Here is a 27,604-nt window from a genome sequence, read left to right on the forward strand (position 1 = left end):
TGCTAGCTGCTATCATCCTCATTTTTCCTGCCGCCACAGCATCACTATTTTATGAATGAAACATGGCAGAGAAACGTAAAAGTGCTGATAACTCCTCTGTATCAAAAAAGAAAGTAAGGCTCTATCTCGAGAGTTACCTCAACTTCGGTTTCGGAGGGGGGGCTCAGCTTTTCTTAGACATAAGTAGGGGGGGCGCCAAGGAAAAAAGGTTGGGAACCACTGGCTTAGACTGTGGTTAGATTTTTGTAGAATGCAGTTCGGGACTACAAATACAAAAATCTATCTGCTTGTTCAGGTACACATTCAGCCAGTTGGAACAGGACAACACACCAGAATAGGCCTGTTTAGTAAACTGTATGTTTCAGAATACGTTACGTATTCAGTTCTGAGTATTCAGAATACGTTACTCAGATTGAGTAACGTAACGGAATACGTTACAAATTACATTTTTGGGCATGTATTCTGTATTCTGTAACGGAGTATGTTTTGAAAGTATCCTTCCCAACACTGTGGATGTATAAGTTGAAAATACAAAAATTACTTTGGAGAAAGAAAAACAATGGCAAAAAATAGGACCAGGGATTTATTTGCATGGACCAACGAGGAGGTGGAACCGTTTTCTGAAAGGTATGTAAGCCTACCTAACAGATAAGACTGACGTGGGTGTCTGCGTCATTTCCAAAGGTACACAACACGATGCAGGAATCAGTGGGATAAGTGCAACAGCCACTAGCTATTTTTGTTCCTCAGCAAACCACAGCCATATTAGTTGCCTAAATGACATATTTGCCAGTTGATGTGAAACAACATCAACAAAACAGCCTTTTGAACTGAAGATACTGCTTATGTGAAAGTAGAATTTGTCCTTGGTGGCTATGATAGCAGATGAATACATTAAGTGTTTTTTTGTTGTGTACACTCATGAATAGCACATAAGATTCTTCAAACAAAAAAGAGATAAGATCAAAACAAATACATTTGTTTAATCTGGGGAGGGTAAAAAATGCCTCTTTGAGATGTGTAAAGGCTTCCCACCCTCTTTGGGTGTGCAGAGGGGGAAACAATGTTGGCTGATTTCTGATTATCATATAATTCCATCTGCGCTAACAAAACGGAACACCACAGCAGCGACAAGAACCCTTTTGCCCCACACTCATTTACTTTTCTGTCCCCTTGGGTGAGGACAGGAGGAGAAAAGCAATGTGTCATATCTTCATCAACAAAGTTAGAGCAGGCTGCTGTACAAATGGTGATATACACTACCGGTCAAAAGTTTGGGGTCACTTAGAAATTTCCATTCCACTCCATTATAGACATAATACCTGCTGAGATCAGTTGCATTGTTTTTTTTAACCAGGGCAGCAGTTTTCAGATTACATTATGTGCTTACATAATTGCAAAAGGGTTCTCCAATGTTTTCTCAGTTAGCCTCTTAAAATGATATCAGATTAGTAAACAGAATGTGCCTTTGGAACATTGGATGAATGGTTGCTGATAATGGGCAATGTAGATATTGCATTAAAGATCAGCCACTTCTTTCTACAACAGTCGAGAACCCCTTTTTTTCTGCAATGGAAATTTCTAAGTGACCCCAAGATTTTTGACTGGTAGTGTACTTTAAAGTCCCAATCCACTCAAAAATATGTTGGTTTTTTTTTATGTTTATGTTCCCTAAAATGTCTGACCGTGACTATACTGACTTGTATCTGTGCAATGTTTTTCAATAGAGAGGTGTTTTACATTCCTCTATTAAAGGGGGAGATGTCTATGCACTTAAAATGTGAGATTCATACGTACCCCCGGGTAAGCTTGATTTGTTACGTCGAAAAGCCAATCACTGTCTAATATGCAAAAGCTGGAAAAGAAACCTGAAACCTCCAGCACAGAGCGGACTTGTACAGAGAGCGAAAAACACACCGTAACTGCTAGTTACAAAGTAACACGCTAACAAACAACACAAAGAAAAGATGCTATTGCTAACTAAACTTACTATTCTGCTAGTCACCAATTTTGGTGCACAACAGACCCCGAATCTGAGACTGGGTCAGACTTGATAGTGGGTTCAGACAGATACCCGGCTTGGGGCACAAATATGTATGGTTGAATCTCTCCAATGTCTCATCTAATGCTAGCCATCAACGTTGCTCTTTCACCGGTCAACCTAGCACAAGCAGCAGTGGTGGGTGAGGTGCAATGCCAAATTCTAACTTTTGATGTGGAAAACCTATTTTAAACAAAATATTAATTATAGGAGAATATTTGTACGCACTTTAAAACGTGTGTGGAGGGGAACTTTAAAGTTTGCACACAGCGATGCTCGGACAGATAGGGAAAGTCATAAAATGCTGTATTACATCTATTTCAATTGACCAACTATGGGGTTTATATTGCATGCAGAATGACTATACAGTAGCCTGGCACACACACACACACAGGATTACGAATGCTGTTTGCCCACAGGCTTACATGTGCAGACACACACAAACTCACACTGTACCCTGGCTGGCAAGCTCATCAGTGGCTCAGTTAGCCATGGAAAATAGCTGCCTTTACACACACACACATACACACACACACACACACACACACACACACACACACACACACACACACACACACACACACACACACACACACACACACACACACGCCAACAAGCATCAGCACTTTCCACCAGTGCCTCTCAAAGGAAACCATTACACTGCAGAAACCCACGGGAAGCCAGGCAGAAAGGGGATTTTCTCAAGCCCTTTTCTCTCTTCCTCTCTCTCAAAAAAAGAAAAGAAAAAAATAACTAACTTACACTAAGCTACTTTTGCCAGAGAAAAAAAAGATTGCAGTCAGCCAAGCGTCTAACTCACCTGTGACCCAGTAATTCATTTGGCTGATAATCTGCTATTGCAGGTGACATTAACAATCACTGATATGATGGGTAGAGAGGCGAGGGAGGGTTAGGAGAGGTATGGGTTGGGATGATTGGTGGAGGAGATATTTGATTAAATTCTCAAATGAATAATGCATTATGAAATTGATCCAGACAAATCCCACCTTGAGGAGATTGAAGTAGGATTATATGGGGGAAGGTTTTGGGCAAGGTAATGACAAAAGGATGTTTCCTGGGAAGGGGCACTTCAGCATCAAGTGTTTACCTGGTGCTTGATAAGACAATTAGCAATTCTCCTTTTAACGCCTATCAGCTGCATGCAGATAGAACATAGTGTGAGTTATATGCACAGGCGTAGATCATGTGAGATATTGCTCCAATTGTGTATTGCACAAGTCTATAAATTTTCTATCCAATGGCCTTGGGAAAAAAAGTAGTATTTCTTTGTTTTCATAAAGTTTTTACAATGAATGGCATTCTGATGTATTGCTGACTTTAACCTACAAAAAATACCAAGTTATTAAGTTATAATCTATATAAAAGTAGTTATGGCTTAAAAGAAATAGCTGGGCATTTTGGGAAATATACTTATTTTCTTTCTTGCTGAGAGTAAATATGAAGCTGGAGCCTGCCGCCTGTTAGCTTAGCTTAGCATAGAGACACCCGCAATGTGTTGTTTTCACACTTTGGTTTTTGCACTGGTTTAACAAACAAGACATAACTGTTATGGGCAGCTCTCTCTCTCCGCCCTGTTTTGGGTGTTTTTGTTCTCTGTTTGTCTGTGTGTATCAGTGTTTTTCCACCTGGAATGCTGGAGGTGTGTTCAGAGGAGAGTAGGTCAAGGGCCGTGGCCGAATCAACACTGCACAGCCATTCCTCACAGCTGCAGCTCATCTACAAGATTCATTCCAGCAATACTTAAACCCGGGCTGATCACCTCTTCCGTGCCAGTTTGTTATCGATACCCGTGTGGTAACTTGGCTCTGAGTTCTCTGGTTATTCAAGTTGTGTCTGTGTTGTTTTTGTGCACCCTAGCTTTTGTCTTTGTTCTCTTGAGCTCATACTTACCCTGTGTTTCTGTCCAGTGACCGCTCAGACCTGCTGCCTCCTCCACTGTGCCTACAAGCTTCCAGCCTCACCGTCCAGCCTTATCCTCCACCTGTGAACTCTTCCCTGCCTGTCCGCCTCGAGTCTCGTACGACCTGGATCCTTCCCCCTCAGCTCGCCTCGGTACTTGGACCAGCCAGGAGATTCCCCGCTCAGACAAAATCCATCTGAGTACCATTTTGTTCATTAAAACCTTTACAAACTGCTTTCATTGTCTGTGTGTGAAATCTCTGTGTTCTGGGTCAGAACAAGCCCCTAACAATAACGGCAGATTTAACTACCTTTGGTTTCCAGTGGTTTTTATGCTAAGCTAAGCAGCTGCTGGTTCCACCTTCATATTGAACAGACCAATAGGAGAGTGGTATCGATCTTCTCAGTTAACTCTTGGCAAGACATTGACTACATTGACGTATTTCCCAGAATGTTGAAGTATTTCTTTAATTTGTTCTTTGTTTTGTTCTCTCCATATTTTCTGCATGCTTTTATTTACTCTACTGTACATATGAATATTGACAGTGCTTTTGTTTTATTATGCATGCATGTGCACATATGTACACTAAAATTGCTTAGATTTTTTTTCTCCACTTCGTCACTGACCGTATGTAAAATGATTACACATGCATGCTTGGCTCCCATGCTCCATCTAAAGTTCTATAAAGGCGTTTTCACACAAAGTCCGGGCCAAGGTTCATGTTTTTGTTACATTGTATACATTTGATCCGGTAAGTTTTGGTTTCACACTGCAGTTATGCAAGCGCACTAAAGATCTATACGTGACAAAACTACGTCCTGCCGTCATCACATATGTGAGCTGCTTCTCCAGATACTTATAATTGATTGGTTTGTAGACGGGCTTCCCCGTCTTCTCGTATCCTCTCTCTGTGTCGGAGTTTTTTCAGCTGACTGCTGCTCTCCCCTACTGCCGCGGCTCTTTTGGTTTTGTTGTGATGTTGAGAAGCAAAGACATGGGAACTTTCTTTCTGGATAATTTATTCAGAGACAAACTGAAACCTACTCTGTACATTTACTACCACTTAACAAATAAACTGCTGATGTATTCGCTGCTCTGATAGCCGACAGCTGTCTGCTCTGAACGCATTCACCGTCTCTCTCTCTCTCTCTCTCATGTAGCCTACACACTAAGCACCAAGCTATTCCTTAAAGGAGCTTCCCTGGTCTTGTAACACAAGGAGAGCCTGCCAGAGCTTCTTGTATTTGGTCTGAAAGTCCGAACCATCCAAAAAATGCTTTCACACTATTAACGATCCGGACCGAGACCACCTCTTTTTATTGGACCAACATTTGGTCTTTTGATCCGGACCGTGGTCCGGGGGAGGTTTCACACCTGTAATTTTGGTTCGGATCAAACTGGAAAGTACAAAAGTCCGGACCAAATGAGGTATGTGTGAAAACGCCCTAAATCACTGTATTTTTTACAGTGTTACAAAATGCACCTCAGTAAATACCAATGGAAATGCACTTAATTCATTGGCACTAATTTATCCAGTGTGGATTCCTTATAATACATGTGTATAAGTAGTAGGGCTGTCAATCGATTAAAACATGTAATCTAATTAATTACATACTCTGTGATTAATTAATCAAAATTAATCGCATACATAATTAATGGTGCCTGAACAGATTAAAAAAAAGGGTACTAAACAACAGTTGGTAGCATTAAAGAACAGCTTGTTTATTGCTAAGGCCATATGGTCAAAATTAAATGATTTAATAATAATGTATAACAATAACAATAACTTATTTCACTAGTAAATTGCTGTTGAATGACAAAAACAACAACCAGATAGGAAAAGGACATCTACAATAACTTCAAATGCACCACGAGGCTGTAGTTTACCAGTTTCATTGAACGCACCGGCTGTGTTGTTTCTCCAACGGCAGCTGCAGATTGTTACATACCGGTGTTGAATTCTTTACAGTAAAACCAAAGCCCGTCTACGGGAAGCCGTTCCACTCCCTATTCAGCCCCATTGTACCTACTTTGGTTGCAGTTCCACCAGAGTTCCACTGGGGGTGATCGCGGTCCAGTGCAAAATGAATGAGACTCTATGGAGCTAGACGGCTACATTTGTCTCTTTCGCCTGATTGTCGTTGAGAAATCTCAGATTTGATTGTAGTTTTTGCAAATTCAACATGGATTATAGGTCAAAAGTTGAATGAACGAGTACTTATGCCCTTTTGATTTGTTACAGGTTGAGTCGTTGTTGCCCATAACACGCTAGCATTCTGCTAATGAATGCTTATTGGTCAGTGAAGGACTGATTACGATCGGAGATCCCGCTTGACGGCATCCAAAGCAGAACCAGAATGTCAGAGTGAATATTTCGGCGTGGTCTTTAAAACATTAGCAAACCTCTTTCTAGCACGTGTATTAACAGGGAGAGCCTAACCTGTCAGCTGTGTTGTCGATGCTTCGAGAGAACAAAGGAAGCGACTCAGAGCTTGCCGTAAAGCAGTATCTCTGGCCGTATATGTGTATAACGTCATTGACATTTTAAAAGGCTTTTTAGAACAAAAAAGCCACTTTAAAAAAATCTAACACCCAGCAGTGTGTATTTTCTTAGCCTCCCCTTTCGAATGCAACATTCAAATTACTAGACAAAAAATGATATCCTGAGAAAAGTGGATTTTGAGGGGTATAGCTCCATAGAGTCCCATTCATTCTGCACTGGCCTGTGCGCGCCCCCTACATGGTGGAACTGCAACCAGTTCAGAAGCCGGAAGTAACGAGGGAGTGGAACTTTTTCTCATATTAGAAATTCTTTGGTAAAACACAGTCAAACTTTACACCGTTTAGCTGTCAGCCTTTTAACCGTGTTTAATCCAGCCACTAGCTAGCGGTAGGCTAACGTTAGCTGCTGTTGAGTATTGTGTTAACTAGCGTCACATGCAGCGGTGTTTGTGTTTCCTGTAACGTCTGTTTCAGAGCAGCAGAGAGAAGCGCAGACATATCAGTAGCACCAGATTTTCGTCTGTATGCAAACGTCAATATGGAATGGATTAATCTGCGTTCATTTTTTAACGTTTATTTTGACAGCCCTAATAAATAGACTTGTGTTAACTTTACCCGGGGAAAAAGGGTGTCTCCTTGTGGTAACAATTCAACAACTATTTTAACCAATGACTGCTTACACCCTCACAACAAAACTAGACTGCACTTATTTTCCAACAATTGTAAATATGCATTGGCGCAATGAGTCACTTTATTGAAGTGCATGTCAACACAGTAGGGGGAACAATGTGGGAAAACAAAGTAATTATCTGGTGCCTTTCTAAATACAGTAAACAGAAGTTTGAATTATCGTCGCGAGAAAGAACACATCGCTCCAGCGTGACATGCTACTCTGCTAAAAGTCTGTCCATGGGGCTTTTCAGATGCCTTGTGAGACATATGTACTTTTAAACTGACATGGCAGAGTAAGTGCTCATTTGTCAATAAACATGCTTTAGAGTGTTTAAACTTTCTATTCTCTGGGGCCAGGGACGGATCATTTATTCCCCCTCAATTTTCATCTGTCTGGCTCCAACACTTTTACAAGTGTGCTAAAGTTAACAGGGTTTTCTTTTTAATAAAAAAAAGGCAGACAGAGCAGTGTTTTCAAAGCTTTGAGGGCAATGTTGCCATATCTGTACAGTACTTCATGTTGAAGAATTACTTTAATTCATTATAACTATGTTAAATGTATCTGTCTTATAAAAGGCAAAACCCATTCAGGTTTTGGAGGCTTGCCATAAAGTATTTATTCTGAATCCATAATATTAAAAGCTGCCACATTGTCTTTAATGATAATAAAGAGTCTTGATGTTCACAAACAAGACAGACTTTAATATTGACCTATCATCCAAACCATTTTCAATGCAACTGGGCGCCACTATTCCACAAACACTACTTTCCAGTTGCTTTGATGTAGCTCAAGCACTTAAAGCTAAATTCGCATCTAGGGGTGTTTTGCATCTTCCAAAGAGAAAGCTTCACTAATTATCATACAGGTTAGTTCTCTTCTTTCTTTGTCTGATGTTTTATCCTCTCACTTTTGCTTTTAATGGGGCATAAAACACTGATGCCATTGAGCAGTGTCAAAAACTAAATCAGAGGATCAGTAATTAAGTGAAGAATTAGCAATGCTGTCAAAGCTCAGAAATTTCAACTTAGAAAAAGAAGTTAAAATCAAGGAGAATTCATGAAAGAGGATTTCCAAAAGACACTGTGTGATGCCTGATGGATATGGGGGAGATAAAAGAGCCACTTCCTGCATTTGGAAGAAGTGTAATTATGCAATCCATCAAATAAAAAATGGGGATGCATAGCGCTCAAAACCAACATTACAAACCTACCACCGGTAGCTAATGTTAGCAGCAGATAAGCCTGTTGACAGCAGCGGTATTGTTCATATTTATGCACAATGACAAATAAAGCAAACTTACTAAAAAAGGAACTACACGCTGTTTTCAGGTAACGTTACTGTTGACTTTCAAACAGGCCTGTGTGTGTGTTTTGAGAAATATATTTATACTGCATTAAGGCTATATTTATTTTATTTTTATTTGTTATTTATATATTATTTTATTGCCTTTACCCGTTTTCCCTGTTTTCATACATAGAGAAGTTTAGTTTGCTAAATATATCACGTTTTTAGTTGGATATTGGATGTGAAAAGAAGGAAATGGTTCTTTCATAACATTGTACTTTAGATGTGTGTGAATTTCCCACACCAGGAGTCATTTATATAGTTCTATTTTATAGTGATTGATTATCTATTAAAAAAATGTTCTATGAAAAATGGTAAATGTTCTATTAAAGAAAAGATAGAAAATAAATATGATATATATATATATATATATATATATACATATATATAATATCTGTGTGTGCTGTAAAGTGGTTAGAAAAAAATGAAATCAGAATCGGCTAAAATCGGTATCGGCTGGTCAAACTCAAAGAAAATCGGAAATCGGAATTGGCCTAAAAATTGTAATCGGTGCATCTCTATTCATAATCACTGAGACTGCAGCACTTTTCCCTGGCGAAAGTGAGGGTGTTCCTAGACATCATACCGTAGCAGTATGCTGAAAACGTTTCTCACACACACCCACCAGTGATGCTTGTTAGCCACCCCTCAAGTTCCCACTGTTATGATTTGTCCCAATCCGTTTGTCTTACTTGCCATCGTCATGATTGACAGATGTCAAACCTGTCACACATCCATGGAGCTCACTCATCTCTGTTGTGAGTGGCAGAAGTCACAACTCAGCTAACTTTTTTACAAATGATTGCGTTTGAAGGTCAGGCAATTCAAACAGCTTGCAGATGAAAGCCTTGGTAGAATCTGTTATCATGCACCTACTACCATCTTTAACCTGAAGCCAAATTTGACTTACTTATTACTAGGATTGTTGCATAGCTCCTTCATGTCTCAGCCTGGCACGCAGTATATATTGTTACTCTATGGAAGGCATCTGACTTAATCCTTGAAACCAGCAAGCAGAATCTGCAGGAAAGATTAAAGAGCAGTGCTTCTGCCCTCCCTCACTTTCATCACTGTGGTGCTCTTGGTCAAGACCCTTAACCGCAAACTCTTAGCCCTTAACTGCACCAATGGAGCTTCTCAGTGGCCAACAGATCAGACTATCAGACTAATGCAGCAGGCAGTTGTGGCTAAGGTGGTCTAGCGGGTCATCTATTAATCGCAGGGTCGGTGGTTTAATCCCCTTCAGCAAGACAGTGAACCTTAAGTTGCTCCTGATGGTCAGGACTGGTGAATGAGAGGTAAATTGAAAAGCATTTTGTCCATTAAAGTAGTAAAGCACTATATACTGTAAGTCCAGTCCATTTACCATTGACTGTGGTTGTACTAGGCTGGTTACAGGTGTGAAAGTGTTACTGTGTGACTGCAATTAACATGACAAAGATTATTAGAAAAAACATTGTTCTGAGATTACAAAGACAATTACATTATCCTAGAGGAGGTTCTGAATATGCTTGTTTCTGCTGGGAACAAGTTTAATAAGGCCAGGACACACCTATGTATTGATCGTCTTTGTGACATCTTAATATACTGTGTTGACAGAACACTAATTGGACAAGAAAATATGCATCCATTAGCATAGCATGCAGCTATTACCGCAGTAGACCTAACACTAAAATAGAGGGAAATGGTTTTATACTGCTCACAGCCAAAGTAGAAATACCATTAAACTATCTGCTATTTCTGCCAGGCAAGACTGCCAGCGAGCAAGAAAGAGAGAGGTCACTAGTTTGACTAATTTTAGTATTGCCGACTTGTACTTTAGCAGTACTATTCAGCACTTGTGACATTGCCACAGTGATGGTGAGGGAGGCAAAGTGGCCATCAGACAAGAGACAGTCCTTATCTGAGGACTGTTACTTTCGTAGGTTATCATTGCTCAGTTGTCCACCCAATCACTACCAAGACCTTTCTTGGATATCTCTGAGATTGGTTCTTGTGAAAGTGTCTGTGTGTGTGTGTGTGTGTGTGTGTGTGTGTGTGTGTATTTTCTCTCTAACCCTCTCACTGTCTGCTTCAATTTCTCTCCCCCCTCTCTCTTTCTGGCAGTAAACTTGTGCACTTACAGAAAATTCCCACCACACTGACACTTATCCAGCTAAAAGCAAGTGGCTACGCCAAAAATATGTCAAGTCACCGCCTTTTACACATCATGATTATTGACAGGGCAGGATTAACTGAGGCTGGGATTCTCCATACTTCAGCAGTTCATAATTAGAGCAACAATTCACCATGAAACAGCGGCTGCTCAAACTGCCTCCTGAGATGCAGCAAATATCTGCTAAGTCAAATAGTTTTTAAATCAGGTAGACAGCAAAATAAGAAAATCTGCAATGGTCACAACAATGCAACATCACAATGGTATGGAGAGACTGAAAGTTAATACAATGTAAAATCTGTTTATATCTGTACAATAGTTGTTTTTGATTTTTTGTAAACTTATGTAGTCGCCAGGTTTGAAATTTTCCAAGCTTTCCAATGCTGAAGAGTGGCATACTTTTTTTTGGAACAATTTCTTTATTGACATTTTTATAAAAGAAGCAATAACACAAGGGTGTAACAAAAAACCAAGTCATTTTAAACTTGAGATTGAACATAACTTTTTCTGAGGCCACATATGAGGTAACCTCCTTCAACCATAAGGAGACAGGAGGGGGAAGTTCACTTTTACACATGATAGCAATGCACTTGTTTCCAGCGATCAAGGCTAGTTTGATAAAGCGTATATTTTTCCTCCTATCAGCTGGCAGAGCTGTTGTGTCCCCTAACAAAACAAGTCTTGGCGAATGAGGGATTTCGACTCCAATGACCTTTTTAAGTGTATCCAGAATGGAGCCCCAATAGTGTGTTAATGTTTTACAGCTCCAAAACATATGCATCAGGTTACCTGTGTCTGTCTTGCATCTAGGGCAGGTTTCTGAGATAGCACTGCTCATTCTACGAAGTCTTTCCGGTGTGTGGTAGTAGACATGGTTTACATCATGCGGTAGCAGGATATACAGGAGAATGTTCTGTATTAGAATAAGAAAGACTTGGTACCTTTTACAATAAAGAAAGTTATACAAAAAATGTGCTGCTCTGACTGGAAGTCCCCCCCCCCAAAAAAAGAACTGGCATTTACTTATTCTTGCTGACAAACGTAGTAACATACACCATTCCAAACGAGCTAAACCAGGCTGTAACCAGTGTGTAATAAACAGAGTAGAAACGACACTGATAAGAAACACCTCTGAAATGTCCCCTTAGAGGTTAAAGAGATTATTTGTACCCACCTTTAAAGTCTCGGCTTAAAACTTTTTTAACTCAAATGGTCAAGGTCTCATGATTAATGCCATACATGGATCACTTTCAAAATTGAGTTATGGGAGGAGTAGCGCATGGACAGTTGAGAAAAAAGGGAAGAGGTGTTTAGTCTCAAGTACACAAGTAGATTGAGTCACTGCCTCGAGCATTACAGAAATAAATAAAAATAAACTGGCCTTACATACGCCACGCCTGTGTCACACAAACACCGGCTACCACGGTCTGTGGTTAATTACCAGTCATAAAGCAGTCTGTCGGGGTGGAAGAAAGGATTAAAGTAATTAAGAGGAAAGAAAACAAGCACCTGCACTACCATATGGGTTGACTTACACTGTAACTATGGCACAAAAGGGAACATACCCTAATTCCACTTAAAAAAGTCACAGCGGAAAACTGAGTTCAGGTGAGCATGTACGGGTGATATTTGGTCAGGTAGTGCTCTGCCGACACCAGGGAGGTGAAGACACGTCTGCCCTCTGGGAGGTCCAGGACCAGTTTGGTTGGATGAAGCAGACTGAAGGAGATGGTTTTCTCGTGCAGCTTCTTCTTCAGTGGCGTGAAGGCTTTTCTTTTTCGGTAGAGAGTGGTGGACATGTCCCTGAAGATTATGATAGTACAGGGTTCTTGCCGGTTTTAGTAAGTCAAATTTAAGACCTTTTTAAGACATTTTAAGACCATAAAGATTGAAATTTAAGACCTAAATGACACATTACCAAAAAATGGCATGCGACTCTGGCCACTTCACACCCAGAGTCCCTAATTGAATATTTTTTTTACAAAGTTTGCAGCGAGCCTCGTACCTGGAGCTGGGTACCGCTTGTAACCAACAGCGGAAATCGCTGTGATCTAGCCATGTCTTGCTAAAAGTACACTTTCCCATTTTCACACGTAGGCCTAGCTGAACTTTAACAATCTCTGAGGAGACGCAGACGCATTTCGTGGGCAGGTATTGCATTTATCACAGGATTTGTAGTTTTATCACCGCGTACGTACCAACACCAATATCCCCCAGAAAGAACTACAACATACCGAACCAACGCTCTGAGGGCAGTGTTCTGCTGGTTTTGTTACAGAGCAAAGACTCTGGACTTTGATCTCCTGCCAATCACTCGCGCTCAGACAGGAGAAGGGGACAGAACAGCTGTAAACTGACTTTTTTCTTTATCATTCCTTTCCCGTTTTTGGACTTGTTGAAGTCACGTGTGTAGCCCAGAACGTAAGTTAAAACTTTATGTAGCTTGCTAAACTGTCATGGGTTTTACTGCCTTGTTATCTGTGTAAACATTTAAGCTACGTTCATTCATATTTCCATAAGTGTACTGCTACAATGTGGATTAAGTTTTGCCCGTGTTAGCCTACGACATGACATTTATTTGGAGAGAGAGAGAGAGAGAGAGAGCCTTGATAATGCTGTTGCTGTGTTTCTTATTGCATAGCTGATAGATGTGCAGATTGTTTAATATTACTTGTGCAGTCACGTGTTGATATTCAGGTTGTGTTAGGGCAATTTGCTAGCAAGGTGCAATCGCCAGTAAAGAGACTAGCACTGTGGAGCCACGTGCTTAGCTATTAAAGGTGTATTACACTGTTCAGTCCGTTATGGATATGTGTGCTGTAATAGATGTGGCTTATTCTCAGTTTGTGTTACTGAGCAATATGTTACATTTATGTTAATTATTACAGAGAAATGAATGTAATTCTTAGTATTGTTTCTTGTTATATGCTGGTGGCTATAACATTTAGTTTTGGTAAATAATGTTCATAGTAAGTCAGATGCTTATTAATGTGCATTATTTGTTTATATTTCAGAACCACATCCAACTTCACAAGTAACATCAAATACAACTTGATAGTTAACTTCATATTGGAGTTGTAAATAAATCTTCCTGGATCTCAAAGTCAGACATCTCTGGTTCAAGTTGTTACCGGACACCCTACAACGGGCCACTGTTTCAGAAGCCAGTTTTCAATAGTTTTTACAAGCCTATTGCCTATATTTTTGTAATATTATAAACACTGTTACACTTTTTTGAAACTATTTAAGCTTGGGTAGGCCTATCAGTGCTTTTGAACACACTTTAAAAATACCGCGATAATACCGAAAACCGTGATAATTTTGGTCACTATAACCGTGAGGTTAAATTTTCATACCGTTACATCCCTAGACCTGACTAAATGAAAACATCTGGTCGTTTTTAAGACGTTTTAAAGCCTTAAATTTAAAGTTCAGAATTTTAGACTTTTTAAGACCCCGCAGGAACCCTGTAGTAGAGTTGCCATACTGCAGTGATCTTTTCTTCTGTCACATCGGTGAAGCGGAGTAAGCGGACCACCAGAGCCCGGGGAAGGCTGCCCTCATCAGGTCGGTGCTGAAGTGAGCGTTGAGCCCGCTCAATCTCGATCAACTAACCGGTCTCTAGGCCCAGTATTTTCGGGAGCCACTCTTGTAGGAAGGCTATGGTATTTTTCCCCTCAACTCCCTCTGGAAAACCGACCAACCTCAGGTTTTGTCTTCTTGCTCGATACTCCAGATCAAGTTTGTCTTTCAGACCGCTGATTTCTACTTCCATCTTTTTGTGATCTCTGAGGTCTTCATGCAAGAAGTCGAAGCTTTCAGTATGACCCGACTGCCAATCTTCAATCTCTTTGACCCGCTGCCCAGGGCGCGATTCTCAGTAATAAGTGCTTCTACTGAGACAGCCAATGAGTTTTGATCTAATAATGTCTGTATACGGTCAAAACCTTTGTCCATTTTGTTGTGAAACCACGTCGGCGGCGCATCAGTGCTTGGCAAGCTAGCGCTAACGATGCTAGTGCCTGTGTTAGCACTAGGTGTTAAGCGCTATGTCTTCATTCTTTTTCGGAGGCATTTTCAGCTTAGCAACGCTTAACTTAATCAGCTTGGAGTCTTATTCTTGGCATATTTTGCGCAGGATAAAGGTAAAATCAAGAGTGGCATACTTTAGAAGTGGCTGTATTCAGTGGTGTTTGCTCAACCCCCGTCTCTCTGTAGTAAAATGTGTGTTTATATCTGTGTTGCTAATCTGAGTAAAACGTTTTTTAGTGATACTGACCAATATTTCAGCTGCAAGCTCACTGTGCTAACAAATTTGGAAAAAGGGCAGCGAAGAAAAAGCAAGATTTTTTATAACTGTCAGATTATTATAATGATTACTCAATGTAGTCATCCTATGTTCCAAAAGTCAACTGAGAATGATCTGATTTGATTTTAACAAAAGAGGGACTCCTCTCATACAACCTTTATCCTGTGTGTGTGTGTGTGTGTGTGTGTGTGTGTGTGTGTGTGTGTGTGTGTGTGTGTGTGTGTGTGTGTGTGTGTGTGTGTCAAAGGGGCCAGCAGTTTGAGATGAAACTTTGATCAGTTATTTCTCCATTGCCCTCTGAATCAAACACATCTTGCTCTATCCCTTTAGTGCAGATGTTGTGTGTGTGTGTGTGTGTGTGTGTGTGTGTGTGTGTGTGTGTGTGTGTGTTTTTATCAGACTGCTTGTGGCGGCCAGAGGAAGAAATGGCCATTATAGTAACCCAGTAAAATCCCCTCTGCTTGTGTTTTATTTGATTAAATATATTTTATGGTAGCTTTATGGAAATGACCAGACATGCATGCGCCATTTTCCTGTTTTACTCAGATGAGGTCTTTTGTTTGTCACACTACGGTTCACATCACAGAAACCAATCAAAATTCCTCACCATGGCCAGTAATAGGAATGCAAACTGAAAACTGCATTACACGTTCATTCCTGATTGCAGAGAGCAGAGGCAGGATAAATGAGGCTGTGATTAGAGAGAAGAGCTCTTCCAGAGGCAGCTGTCATATCTCTTTATACCACAAGAACACTCGGTAATAGGTTTGTACTGACAACAAACCACAGGTCTGTCATTAGCAGGGTGTCTTCAAGCCTCTTCACAGAGGTAAGTGAGCACAAATCTGATGCACAGACACTCTTATTTTCCCCTTTCATATACTTTTAACTCAATGCTTTTTATTTATCTCAATTCTCAGATGACACTTGCTCTTGTTGTTGATGAACTTTAAAAGATAATGACTGGCTACTGAGATTCAATCAAAGAGCCCTAAATGGTTTGTCTGACCACATATTTCACTCCAATCTTAAATGCAAGTAAAGGCTGTTTTATACTTGGAAACTTACTGGAGAAAAAAAAAAACAATGTGCTTTTCTCTAGACTATATTTAAAATGTAATTAGAATGTTGTGCTTTCTACCTTGACAGACAGATATGGATTTCTCTCATTTTTCATTTAAACAATTTTTGAGACAAGATGCAGCAAATAAGTTATACTTTGAATCCTTTTTATTTAAGTCATTATGATCGAAAATTTGACCTTGTGGTCAAATTGAGTGATCTCTGTGAAGTATACCTCTTTTCAGCCAGAGTGAATATTTCTTGACTCAGTGATCAGAATGCAAGCTAAAAGGGAATTTATTGCCCCTGGGAGCCGTTCAAAGTGGAATTGCAGGTAAGACATCAGTGACACAGTAAGGCTAGCCTGTCATCCTTTGACAACTTGGGTTTCAGGGGGAGATCACTTACACCTGAGAGATATCTAACTGGCCGTACTCGCTCTCACACCTCCACTTCGTTCACATCGTTTTCTCAGCCTTGTGCATGTTCTCAAATATTCATGATAATGCAGCAAGTGTCATCTTAGAATATCTAAATGGGAAGCCCAAGGCAGAAGAAAATCATCCTACTATGAAATTCTCCAGTCCTCGACGAATGTTAAAGCAGTCATCTATAAACCTTGCTCCATCAGTTTCCTCCCCCTCACTGTTTCTTCCCTTCTTATTTCCACTCCAAAACTCGTATGGTGAATAGACATGGCATATCACACAAAACGGCAAATTTGCAAAGTTTCTTTTAATAAATATTCAGTGGTTGCCATGTGTGATACAGTATCTGCTTTCCATTGCAGTGAATCAGCTCGTGGCACAACATCTGCTACCGGAGCTGAAAGTGATATGTAAAACTTTTGACAGCTGATTTGTAAAACACATATACACATGCAAATAGCAAATTGTCCCCATGCTCATGCTCTCTCTGGCTCTAAAAAAACTGAACCTTGGCTGAGTGATTCCCGATCTGCCACTTGCTGACGCATTGTGCCAGCTCATGTTCAGGGTCATGCCTGTGTCACTTAAAGACTCTCTAATGAGACCCAGACAAGCACACTGTGCCCAGCTGAGCGGAACCAAAAATCTAAAAGCCAACCACAGCACAAGAGTACTGGGGGAAAAAAAATATTGCAAGGCCACTACATAAGATCAACTAAGAGAAACGAAGAGGTAGAGGCCGCCGTCTTGGGAGCTACTGTCTTTCTAAACTATCTTTTTAATAAACTGTCTGTACACTTACAATGTTCTCAATGCTTCTGTTAACATTTAGGGACCCTCATTATGCAATAGTTGAAGTGTGATGATATTTTGAGCCTTTTAGTGGTATAATAAGCAATTTGTTTTTACTTTCCCTGTGCCACGAATACTAGCGTTGTAAGCTAAACAGCGGTCCGCGCTAGCTTGTTTTAAGCTACAAACACGTGAACGGGAAAACATGTCCCAGAGAGCGATCGAGTGGGTACACATCTGTTATTTACCCCTAGGTTTGTTTTGCTCCGGAATTGTCCTTTAATATAGCTGATCCTTTAAACTTGAATTTAGATGGTAAATATTTTACCAGGCAGTAAAATAAATTATCAGTAAAATATCTTTACAGTATATCCAGGCAGTAGCTTGCCTGGCCACATTTTGTTTAGTAAAACCTCTGGTGGTAACACACTGCACAACACAAGAAATACCCCTAGGAAGGAGATGGGGAATGAATGGAGAGTTTACTGAGTTCTCACATGGGTGTTGTTCAACATGAATATTCAATACACACCTTAGAATAAACCATTGTGTTCCCATTTCAAGCTAATTCCATCTGGGATTATGTTTCAAGGCTGAATACAAAGAGGTAAATGACTATACAATAGACACACAAGTTAATGCCATTCCATAAAAATGCAGGTAAATAGTGTTCTACATGATACAATTAAAATAAAAGTTAAGATCAACTGATCCACTGTAAGTAAGTACTGTACAAGTAAGAATAGAAGTTTTGGCTAGGTTTTCCATTTTATGTTTTCTTCTCTTTTCTACATTTGTGTTTCTCAAAACTACATTAATATTTGTGTTATCAACGAATTTCAAATGTCAATGAATTTCAATAAACACCTTGTCCTTAAATGTGTTGAAACTGAGTGCAAGCACAGCAGCAAACTCAGGGAACATGCTCAGAACCAAGTCTTGCACATTTGGCAAATAAAGGTATCCTGGCACAGCGCAGCACAATCTGGAGAAGAAGCTGCAAAAGGATGAATACATTACTACTTGGACGATATATTATCAGCAGGTGGCGTTTGTATTACAGTAGCCTCAAATCAGCTCCCCTCTTTCTTTTTATAACCAGGAGAAAGGAATGCAGGTCCACTTCTCTGAGGAGAATGCCGTCTCCAGGAGGCATAGAGTAGCATGACATACATACTATATATATATATATATATAGTATACACACACACACACACACAATACACATATATATATATATATATATATATATATATATATATATATATATATATATATATATATATATATATATATATATATATATATATATAGCCCCTAATACTAAAATACGGCACACCGAAAATGCATGCAAGAGCAGATGATGTCTCTGTTTCAGTTGAAATTATATCTCAGGAGTCAGAAATTGCATGCAAAGTTATTTTAAAAGACACAACTTTTGATGGTAGCTACAACACCATACTGTAACCTATTGTTTATGTTTCTTTGACCTAAGTAATTAAAAGCTTCTACTGAGAAAATCATATGGGCATTTCCTGAAGGAACAGCAAAAGTCTGGGTGTTTATGTGACTGCATGAACTGACAGCTAACCATAATAACCTCACTGACACAAATGAAAATATATTTTTTAATATCCAGAGGAAATAGTGTTTGGAGTTGCTTCAAGAAAAAATGTCCCAAGATGATTGAAGAAGCTCTATTGTAACCTGTATTCCAAATGATTTCATTGTATAACAAGGAAGAGTGATACTGTACACCAGTCTGCTGTAAAACAGTGTGCTGAAAAACACACCTGTCTTCCTATTTTAGTAAAGCTTGGTGCGATATCTAAAAAGATTAAAGCAATGAATGAATATAGTCAGACTGTTCTTAACTATAACCACCTCAGTGTTGGGTTTGCAATTAAGAAACTGTCTCAGCATGAGGAAAAACAACAGTTTCAGGCCAAAAGAAACAACAAATTGCACAACCCACCCACCTTGGTTCAAGGTGATTAGTTTCAAGCTACAATACAACTTAGAAGTCATACTATAACTGCAAAAAAACTGACTTATGCTAAACAAAAGTTACATTGGAACATTGTGACCCTGCTGGCTTTGTGCCAGCGCAAAATCAGAGGCCTTAATGTGATACATTTGCAAATAATAACCACAGCAATGATGGAGTCCTTATTCATCCTAAAGCTCATGGATGTTTCATAGTACTGTAAGTGACGCCAAATTAAGATCTTGGCACCCAGGGTTGAGTGGGGTGCTTGCTTGATTATCATGTACACACCCACACTGGAGAGCCTGTTGTGAAGTCTGTTTAAAATGTTTGAATCAGAGGGCCCAGCCGATTCAGGATTCTACGCCTGGCTCTTTTTTCCCATTCCCACTGATGTGCCGGCTGGTTTTCCCATGGGATCATCGCCAAAGGAAGGGCTACCATGCTCAGATGTTCATCGAAGGCTGCACACCCTTTTCCTTCTCAAGGCTAAGGTCTTGGTCTGAGACTGCCTAAAATCTATGGTTACTAAGATAGTTCTATAATTCACTGCCTGCTATCAATCACCACACAACTTGTTGCACCTCCAAGTCTGTAGGACACATATAAACATAATCAAACTCTGCTGCAGATTTTCATGTTCATCCTCTGTAAAGGTTAAAGCTCAGTGCTGCACAACCAACACATGAAGGATGACACAGCTCCACAGCTGGCTTTGACCACATTCTCATTATCCTCTCTCTCTCTCACACACACACACACACACACACACACACACACACACACACTGGATTTTCAACATGCAAACATACAACAAACACAGAGAAACACAACAACGGTTTACTCACTGATTCCTGGCTCTTGTCCTTTGCATCATACACACTTAGCTTGACCAGTGTCTCCGGGCTACCAGGATACTCTGAAGGGAAGGTCACCCCTGTCAGAAACAGCGGGTCTTTGTTCGCCTGTCAGAGAGAGGGACAACCCAGAAAAAGGGTGAGACACTGTGTGTGTGTGTGTGTGTGTGTGTGTGTGTGTGTGTGTGTGTGTGTGTGTGTGTGTGTGTGTGTGTGTGTGGGTGCGTGTACGCATGTATGGTGGTGTGCACCCTTATATGCACATTTGTACTGCAACACACGTGTTAAAAAGGCAGGGTAAACCAAAGGGATACAAGGACGGAGGGAGGGAGACTTGGGTGGGTAAATGAGCAAACAGCTGGCCTCAGTCTGTCCTCCACCTCGTCCTACTAGCGTTTCTCCCCACTCTCCTTGCCTCCCTTGCTGCCTCTTCTGGGCACAACGAAGGAGAAGACAGAGCTCTGCCTGGAATGTCTACCTGGAGCTCTGTCATAACTACAGTCAATGTTGACAGGTAAATTGGCACAGTGGCAGGGTGGCAATGGGATCAAACCAGTGTCCACAGCAGCCAGTGTTGGGTCTTTAAACATACCAGAGGGCTGCATGGCATTGGCTAATATTCACTCACAACTCCCCTGAAACCCCAGTACCCAGTCATCACCTTTAACTTCCATTGCGCTGCAGGGCTTGTTTTGCCATGGCCTGCAGCAGCTTGCCTTGCTTTCATTACACTGTAAAAATGGTTTAACAAGGCTGTTACTGGTATTTACTTTAGATAAAAAAAAACAAAAAAAAACTCAATAAGAACACTGCAGTGCCAGCCGAGGGAAGGCCTGTATGTCACTTGTTTCACCTGTACGGTTTTACCTATTTGAGAAATTTTCTTCAAACAGGAGAGAGCATCATGAAATAAGCTCTCTGCCACTATCTAGATTATGACCCTAGTTTCAAGGACATTCTGAAAAAGGGGACATTTTCACAGTATCATGATAGTCTTGGCCAATGGAAATACATTTCCAGGATAAAGCCTGACATCTGGTGCGTAGCTTTGCCCTTCACCTTCGGCTCTCTGTGTGTTGCCGTTCTCAAAATCCCTTCGCCACAGGAAACGACAACAAACTTCGAGCTAGCAAGCTACACGCTAAAAATGGCAAGTTTTAAAGAAAATTCGGATCGTGCAACCATGCAGGCCTGCTTGGTTCTTTCGGGGAATGATTGTAAAGATTTACAAATAATATGTTTACAGCATTTACTTTCTAACTGGGACGCTTTGGGACCGATTGGTGGGGATTACTGTTGACAAAGTACACTTGGCGATACACTGGTAAGAGCAGATTACATTTAACCATGTATCCAGCTAATTAAATAGCTCATGTTACTGTATTGTGTAAACAGTTAACTTCAATTAATATTGTACGTGGCACTTTCCAAAACAAGTTCCTTCCCAAGACTATTCTGCAGAGCCACCGTCTCTGCGCCTCGAACCTATGGTCCAGAACTTAGCGCCACCAAAAACAATTGTGATTCATTTAAAGAAATGCAAACAATCCAGAGATATTTTTTTTCTATCCCAGAATGTATTTGTGGAGTAGCCAGACCTTACTCCACAGCGCTGTGGAGATAGGTCTAGCAATGCAAGACTAGAAAATGAAATCGTCGATTTTATTTGGAAAAACTGCACCAACTAGTAATTTGAAAAGATATGTTATGATTTTAAGTGTAGTGAGCGATTCAGCTGACTCAGGTGCATACCATAGCTCAGTTCACCTCTCTCTCTCACATTATTTTTTTTAATTTAATTTGATACTGTATGGTCAAAATGGCCTCCAAAATGAAGTCTTAGAAATTATGTAATTATTTATTTTACAGTGCATAGAATCTGCAATAAATCATAATATAGTGAATTGTATTTTACCAGGAGCTGAGGGGATTTTCTCGGAAGACTCAAGGATTGTTTAGTCATTTGGTGTTGTCTACTTGAACCAATTCAAAGCACTTTGTGTTTACACTGGGGGCTTCCTCTTCCTCTGCTACGCTCTGATGGGCGTCTCTAGAAAGCAACCCCTGGGACCATGTGGGGACAGGCTGGGGAGTGGTAATGAGACTGACACAGACAGACTGGCAGACATGTATGAATGTATGGTCACACCCTTGAGTTAAAAAAAACAAACAAGAAAAAACACCAGCACAGAAAGCAATGAAATTAACTAATTAAAATAAAAATATCATGGTAAATTTTCGTTTTGCATCGATTCTTCACGCTGGCGCAATACAACCGTCAATAACTGTATCGCAATTCTTTGATTGGCCCTCACTGTCCACTGTCGCTCTGGTTACGCTTACTTTATCTAGCTTGCTACCCAACTCGATTACCAGTATCAATGATACCACAGTGGAGAATTTCGCTATAATCGCAAAAAGAGTCTGTGTATGTATGTGGCGGCACATTGCCGGAGTAGATCAACCTAAAATGAAAAATGAAGAACGCAGTGGAAGTATGGTTAAAAGAAAATTTACAGAGAAGTGATGCTTCACAGATAAGGGGTGAGCAAAGCTTGGATTTTTTTTATGACAGCAACACCAATGCAAGTGTTTGCTGCAGGTAATTGCGAATAGGACCTGCTCCTTTTTTAATGTTTGTTTTTTTATCTTATGCTGGTAATTCTTTTCAGTTTACGAGCCATTGGCGGATAGAGCCCTGACTGCAGTTAAGGTAAGACTGATGCCAACAAGCCTTGAGTCCTTCGCTACAATAACAGGTGTTGGGAAGATTGGGAACCAAAGCATGAAGTGCCCTGAAAACAGCAATGTACTGTACACACACACACACACACACACACACACAAAGGCAGAACTATGTGTTCAACTGCACACACACCTCCTCGCCGCACCACTAACCCCACTGATCCTTCAGAAATCTTCCATGCGCTGACAGAGGGGAAATAAAGTAAGTCTATTGCTTCATGTTTCAGCTTCTCTAGACATGGTAAAACCAGTCTTGATGCCCGGTGCCATTTTGCCGCCCAACCATGAAGCTTTGTGGTTTGTACACTAACATCCTAAACACACAGTCCGATTCAGCACAGCGGCTACAGGCACAGTGGAACCAGTGCACTGCTTTGAGCTAAGTGCAAAGCTGGATATATATCAGTACTGTACACTAACAAAAAGACAGACAGAGCCATTATACTCAAGAATGTGCAGGTACACACACACACACACACACACACACACACGATCCCTTACACCTCCCTCACCGGCAACCTGAATAGGCCTCATTCAGACTTACCAGCATGGTTGGCAGCCTCAGCTGCGGCTAAATCTTCTTAGTGCTACTGATGGGCTGAGATGAGCTGAAGTGGTAAGCCTGTCTCCATTTACACAGAGAAATAAGTCTTACAAGTCATACAAGTGGTCAATATATGCTATGGGAGACAGCTGCCCCTCTCTTGTCTTTTTGATCGTTTGGAGTTCCAAACCTCGGTGGAATGACCAATTTAGGCCATTAGAGGGAGGGTGTGTGAGATTAGGAGTACAGAGAGAGACAGTACAGTAGGAGTATTCTGGCTTTAGTCGCGCTACACTGGAGGTTTTCTCCCTCCCTTGACCACTCATAATTACACACAAACACACAGACTAGACTTTTTGGACTTGTTCCAGGAAGGGGGTTCGCTTGACTAGCATGACATCAAAGGCTGTTTTATCCCTAGGCTTTGCATGACATCAAATCCTCTCAAGTACCATCACCCCTGCACCCACTGTCCATGTATTAGGAATGGGACTTTCCTATGAGATACTAGATAGCATTCTTGCTTCTCCACCTTCAAATACAATTTGTCGAAGACGTTTCATATTGCACTTTAAAGAGATTTAGAGGGCTTTAGATTTTCTACTTAAGTTGTCACTGGTCCTTTCTGTTTAACCAAAAGTACATTAAGATACAGTACCATCATTGAGTCATACACTCGTTCCGTAGAGATAAAATGGGTCTGCCTTTTGTGGGAATATGGCACTGTGTCCCAGTTCGATACGATACAGGATATTATTACTATGAAGTATTAACTATGTGATGATGTTGACAGTGCGCTATTTGGGAAATGATGTAGTATTTAAGAAATGAATAGCCCAATCAGAGCCTCAAATCTGCCCAGTCTTTAAAAAAAGAAGTCCCATTTCTTATTTTCACACAGTGAAAGTCTTCACTTACTGTATGTGAACAGGGTTGTACACAAATTCGTTCTGCCAATTTCACATTTGAAGACTTGAACACCAAGTCAATGTTTTTCCAAGGATTAATTACTTTTAAGTTTTTGTTTTCTGTGTTAACCTGAGGCTGTCACACCACCATCTACAATTCTCACTCTTTCCTTTTACAGTAGCAGTTAGTTATTTAAGAGCTATTTAGAGGCAGTGTATTCTATAAAACTGACTTTTTCAATAAATAACACCCAGAGAGGTGATTTATTTAAACTAAAGAGAAGTCCAGAGCCAACATGATTAACTGCTACCCTTATTATCTGACCCCTGTCTAGTGATTCATGGATAAGACTAGATAGGGCTATGTAGCAGCTGGCTTGTTCCATCATTTATCTTCTAAATTAAAACCTTATATCATATACCATGGATTCCTGATAATGCACCCACCACATGAGTAGGACTAATGCTGAAGCTTTCATGCAACCAAGACTCCAATCAGTGTCCAGCAAAGCCGGCGGCAGCTGTTGAGAGCAGGCATCCCGGGAATGTGACAACAGGAGAAACACAAGTGGCTTTCTTCAGATTGCACACGCACACACAAACACACACACACACACACACACACACACACACACACACACACACACACACACACACACACACCTCCCTTTGGCCACACAGGTTAATGAACATCTGCTGCATGTTGGAAGGCAAAGTATGAGTGGGAAACCTACCGGTTACCACTGTCCTAACAAGTGACCTCTGTTCCTCTAAACAACACACTTACTCACCATTCAAAGAGGATTTCAAAGTCACATTGATTTTTTTTTAATGCTGAATGCCTCTGGGCACAGCATTATTTATCTCAAAATAATAGTAATATCACTGATTGGATTGATCTGATTTCTGTGTGAATGGCTAAAAATACTGGTCTATGTTACATCTTCACTTATTGTACACTACCCAGACTAATAAAATGAATATATGCCAGAGAAAACTCCTCAGACTATCTTAAACACCTCTTATGAGGCTGCAAACCTCTCTTTTAAAACAGTGTAACAATATAAAATCACACAGAATGCGCACATACCCGGTTTTTGTGAAGACGAAAGCAGTCCATATCCTCAGGTCCTACTCCAAATCCTCAACATTACAGCCATGAAATCAAAACTCCAGCGGCACTCGGAGTGTCTGCAGAGCTGGCTGAGCCAGCATACAATATCCTACCACATCCTGTGTTTCTACACACATATGCTCAAACACACACACACACACACACACACACACACACACACACACACACACACACAGCTGTTCCCTTGACAGGACTGAGGGGAAAAGCAGTTGAAATGCAGTCTCTGAAAGAGACTGTTATGCTCATTTAGCTTTACTGGATTAGCAGGAAAATAAAATGCGTCAGGAAGCTTTGCCCTCATATGAGGAGAGAAAAAAATGTGTGTATGTATATACTGTATGTGTGTGTAAGTGGGCGTTCCATAGTGGGACATGGGGCAGCTGTTGCCGCCCCAAAAAACACTTGTGTGACTGTTGCCTTGGCAACAGCACTGTCACACTGTAGGCAATAAAAGGAGCATTTAAAGAGGTTAAAGACCACAAAAACACTCTCACTGTATGGAACTCCCACACAGTTGAACCCACAAACACATACTGACAGTACATACTGAGAGATAATACTGACTGAGAGCCACACACCAACTCCTTCAGATGTCTGGACTTACTGTAAGTGTTACAGGAAATGAAAAAGTTCATTGTCGCTCATCAGCCTCTTTCTGACCAAGTAATTACAGGAACGTTGTTATAGGAACAGTCCACTTCTAAACAGTTCTACTAACTACTCTCCCCCAAAACCGTTTTTTCCATTTGCATTCGCACTGGCCAAGCGGCCATAGGAACTGACCTTTTGTTATTATAATCACAGCCATCTAACCACCACTATGCAGAAAAGGGAAAAGACCCTGCCCTGAAGTAGGCGCTGAAAGAGTTACAGGAACTGTGGCCATTCCCAAATTGGTCCAGTCGGAATAGGAGAAAAAAAGGATTCTAGGAACCGCAAAAATCCCTCCGGTCGGAAAGCGGCTGTTGTCTGTTCCACTTCGATGCGGGGAAAAAAGGTTGAGAAAAAGGAGGACAGAGATGGAGAGAACATCAACCAAGACCCAGTGAACCAGAGACACAGCAAAACAACAAACGTCAAAGGTCAGAGAGAGGCAGCTGCGTGTGTGTGTGTGTCGTGTGTGTGTGTGTGTGTGTGTGTGTGTGTGTGTGTGTGTGTGTGTGTGTGTGTGTGTGTGTGTGTGTGTGTGTGTGTGTGTGTGCTTACCTCCACTATCTCTGTGCAGGCATGAGAGACGAGATGCTGCTTGTGGGGATCTATGACAGCCACCTGGACCAACGCATTGGGCTTCCTGTCTCTGCCTGAGGCCACCAGATCATTACAGGCTACAGAGAGGGAGAGACGATGGAGGGAGTAAGGAGAAGGAAAGGACAAAAATCAAGATGAGAGGGGGAGATAATCCTTTACAATAACACACATAAGTGACACAAATCACACAACACTGAGTCACAAATACAGAATGTGACAATAAATGAGAGAGAAACACGGTAAATACACATGGAAGAATAAAGAGAAGAAAACAGCAAAGGTGGAGGAGGATTTATAAATATCTCCTGTCAGATTACATGTCACATGCCAAAACATTAAAGAGCTGAATCACCACAAAGGAACAATTGAGTTGAATCTACTGTCCTCACTTCTCTGAGGCCTCGCCTCAAAACACAATACGTTTGAGGAAATAAATCATATGTGTTCTATTATTTTATATATATATATATATATACATATATATATACACACACACACACATATATATATACATATACATACATATATACATATATATATACATACATATATATACATACATACATACATATTTACACATACATACATATATATACACATACATATATATATATATATATATGTATATATATATACACATAGTCGAAAAGCAACAAAACAGCTTGATTTTTCCTGAACCTTGTGCAGGAAATTTCTGTGGTTAGTTTTCAAGATGTGACTCTTCTGTTCACATCTGCTTCAGGTAGCAGTCCTATAAAAAAACGTCCGGCCTGATACCAAGTAAATTACACCATATGGCTCTGAATGTATGTATTAATGAACATTTGTAAACACTTGAGTACAGTAATGACAAATTTGTGTTCTGTAACCTCCTTGGATCCTGTCCAAGAGCTGCATTTTATCTACCGAGCACAATTCTGGCATGTAAACAGCAATTGATCTGCTCGCAATGC

General features: G+C 40.5%; 1 protein-coding gene across 5 annotated transcripts in view; it reads right to left on the bottom strand.

Moving 5' to 3' along the window:
* inpp4b (inositol polyphosphate-4-phosphatase type II B) overlaps positions 1–27,604 on the bottom strand; it is a 144,988-nt gene that overhangs the window by 99,467 nt on the left and 17,917 nt on the right. For 3 of the 5 annotated variants that reach the window (XM_078262436.1, XM_078262421.1, XM_078262428.1), the window contains exons 3-4: positions 26,610–26,728; positions 20,063–20,179 (exon numbers count right to left, since the gene is read on the bottom strand). In XM_078262436.1, the coding sequence (XP_078118562.1) occupies positions 20,063–20,179; positions 26,610–26,728 (236 nt within the window). Of the gene's footprint in view, positions 1–20,062; positions 20,180–23,360; positions 23,541–25,358; positions 25,527–26,609; positions 26,729–27,604 lie in introns of those variants that run through there. The other 2 variants (XM_078262444.1, XM_078262453.1) reach the window with 2 other exon arrangements.

The sequence above is a fragment of the Sander vitreus genome, chromosome 2 (assembly GCF_031162955.1).
Source record: "Sander vitreus isolate 19-12246 chromosome 2, sanVit1, whole genome shotgun sequence".
Lineage (NCBI taxonomy): Eukaryota > Metazoa > Chordata > Actinopteri > Perciformes > Percidae > Sander > Sander vitreus.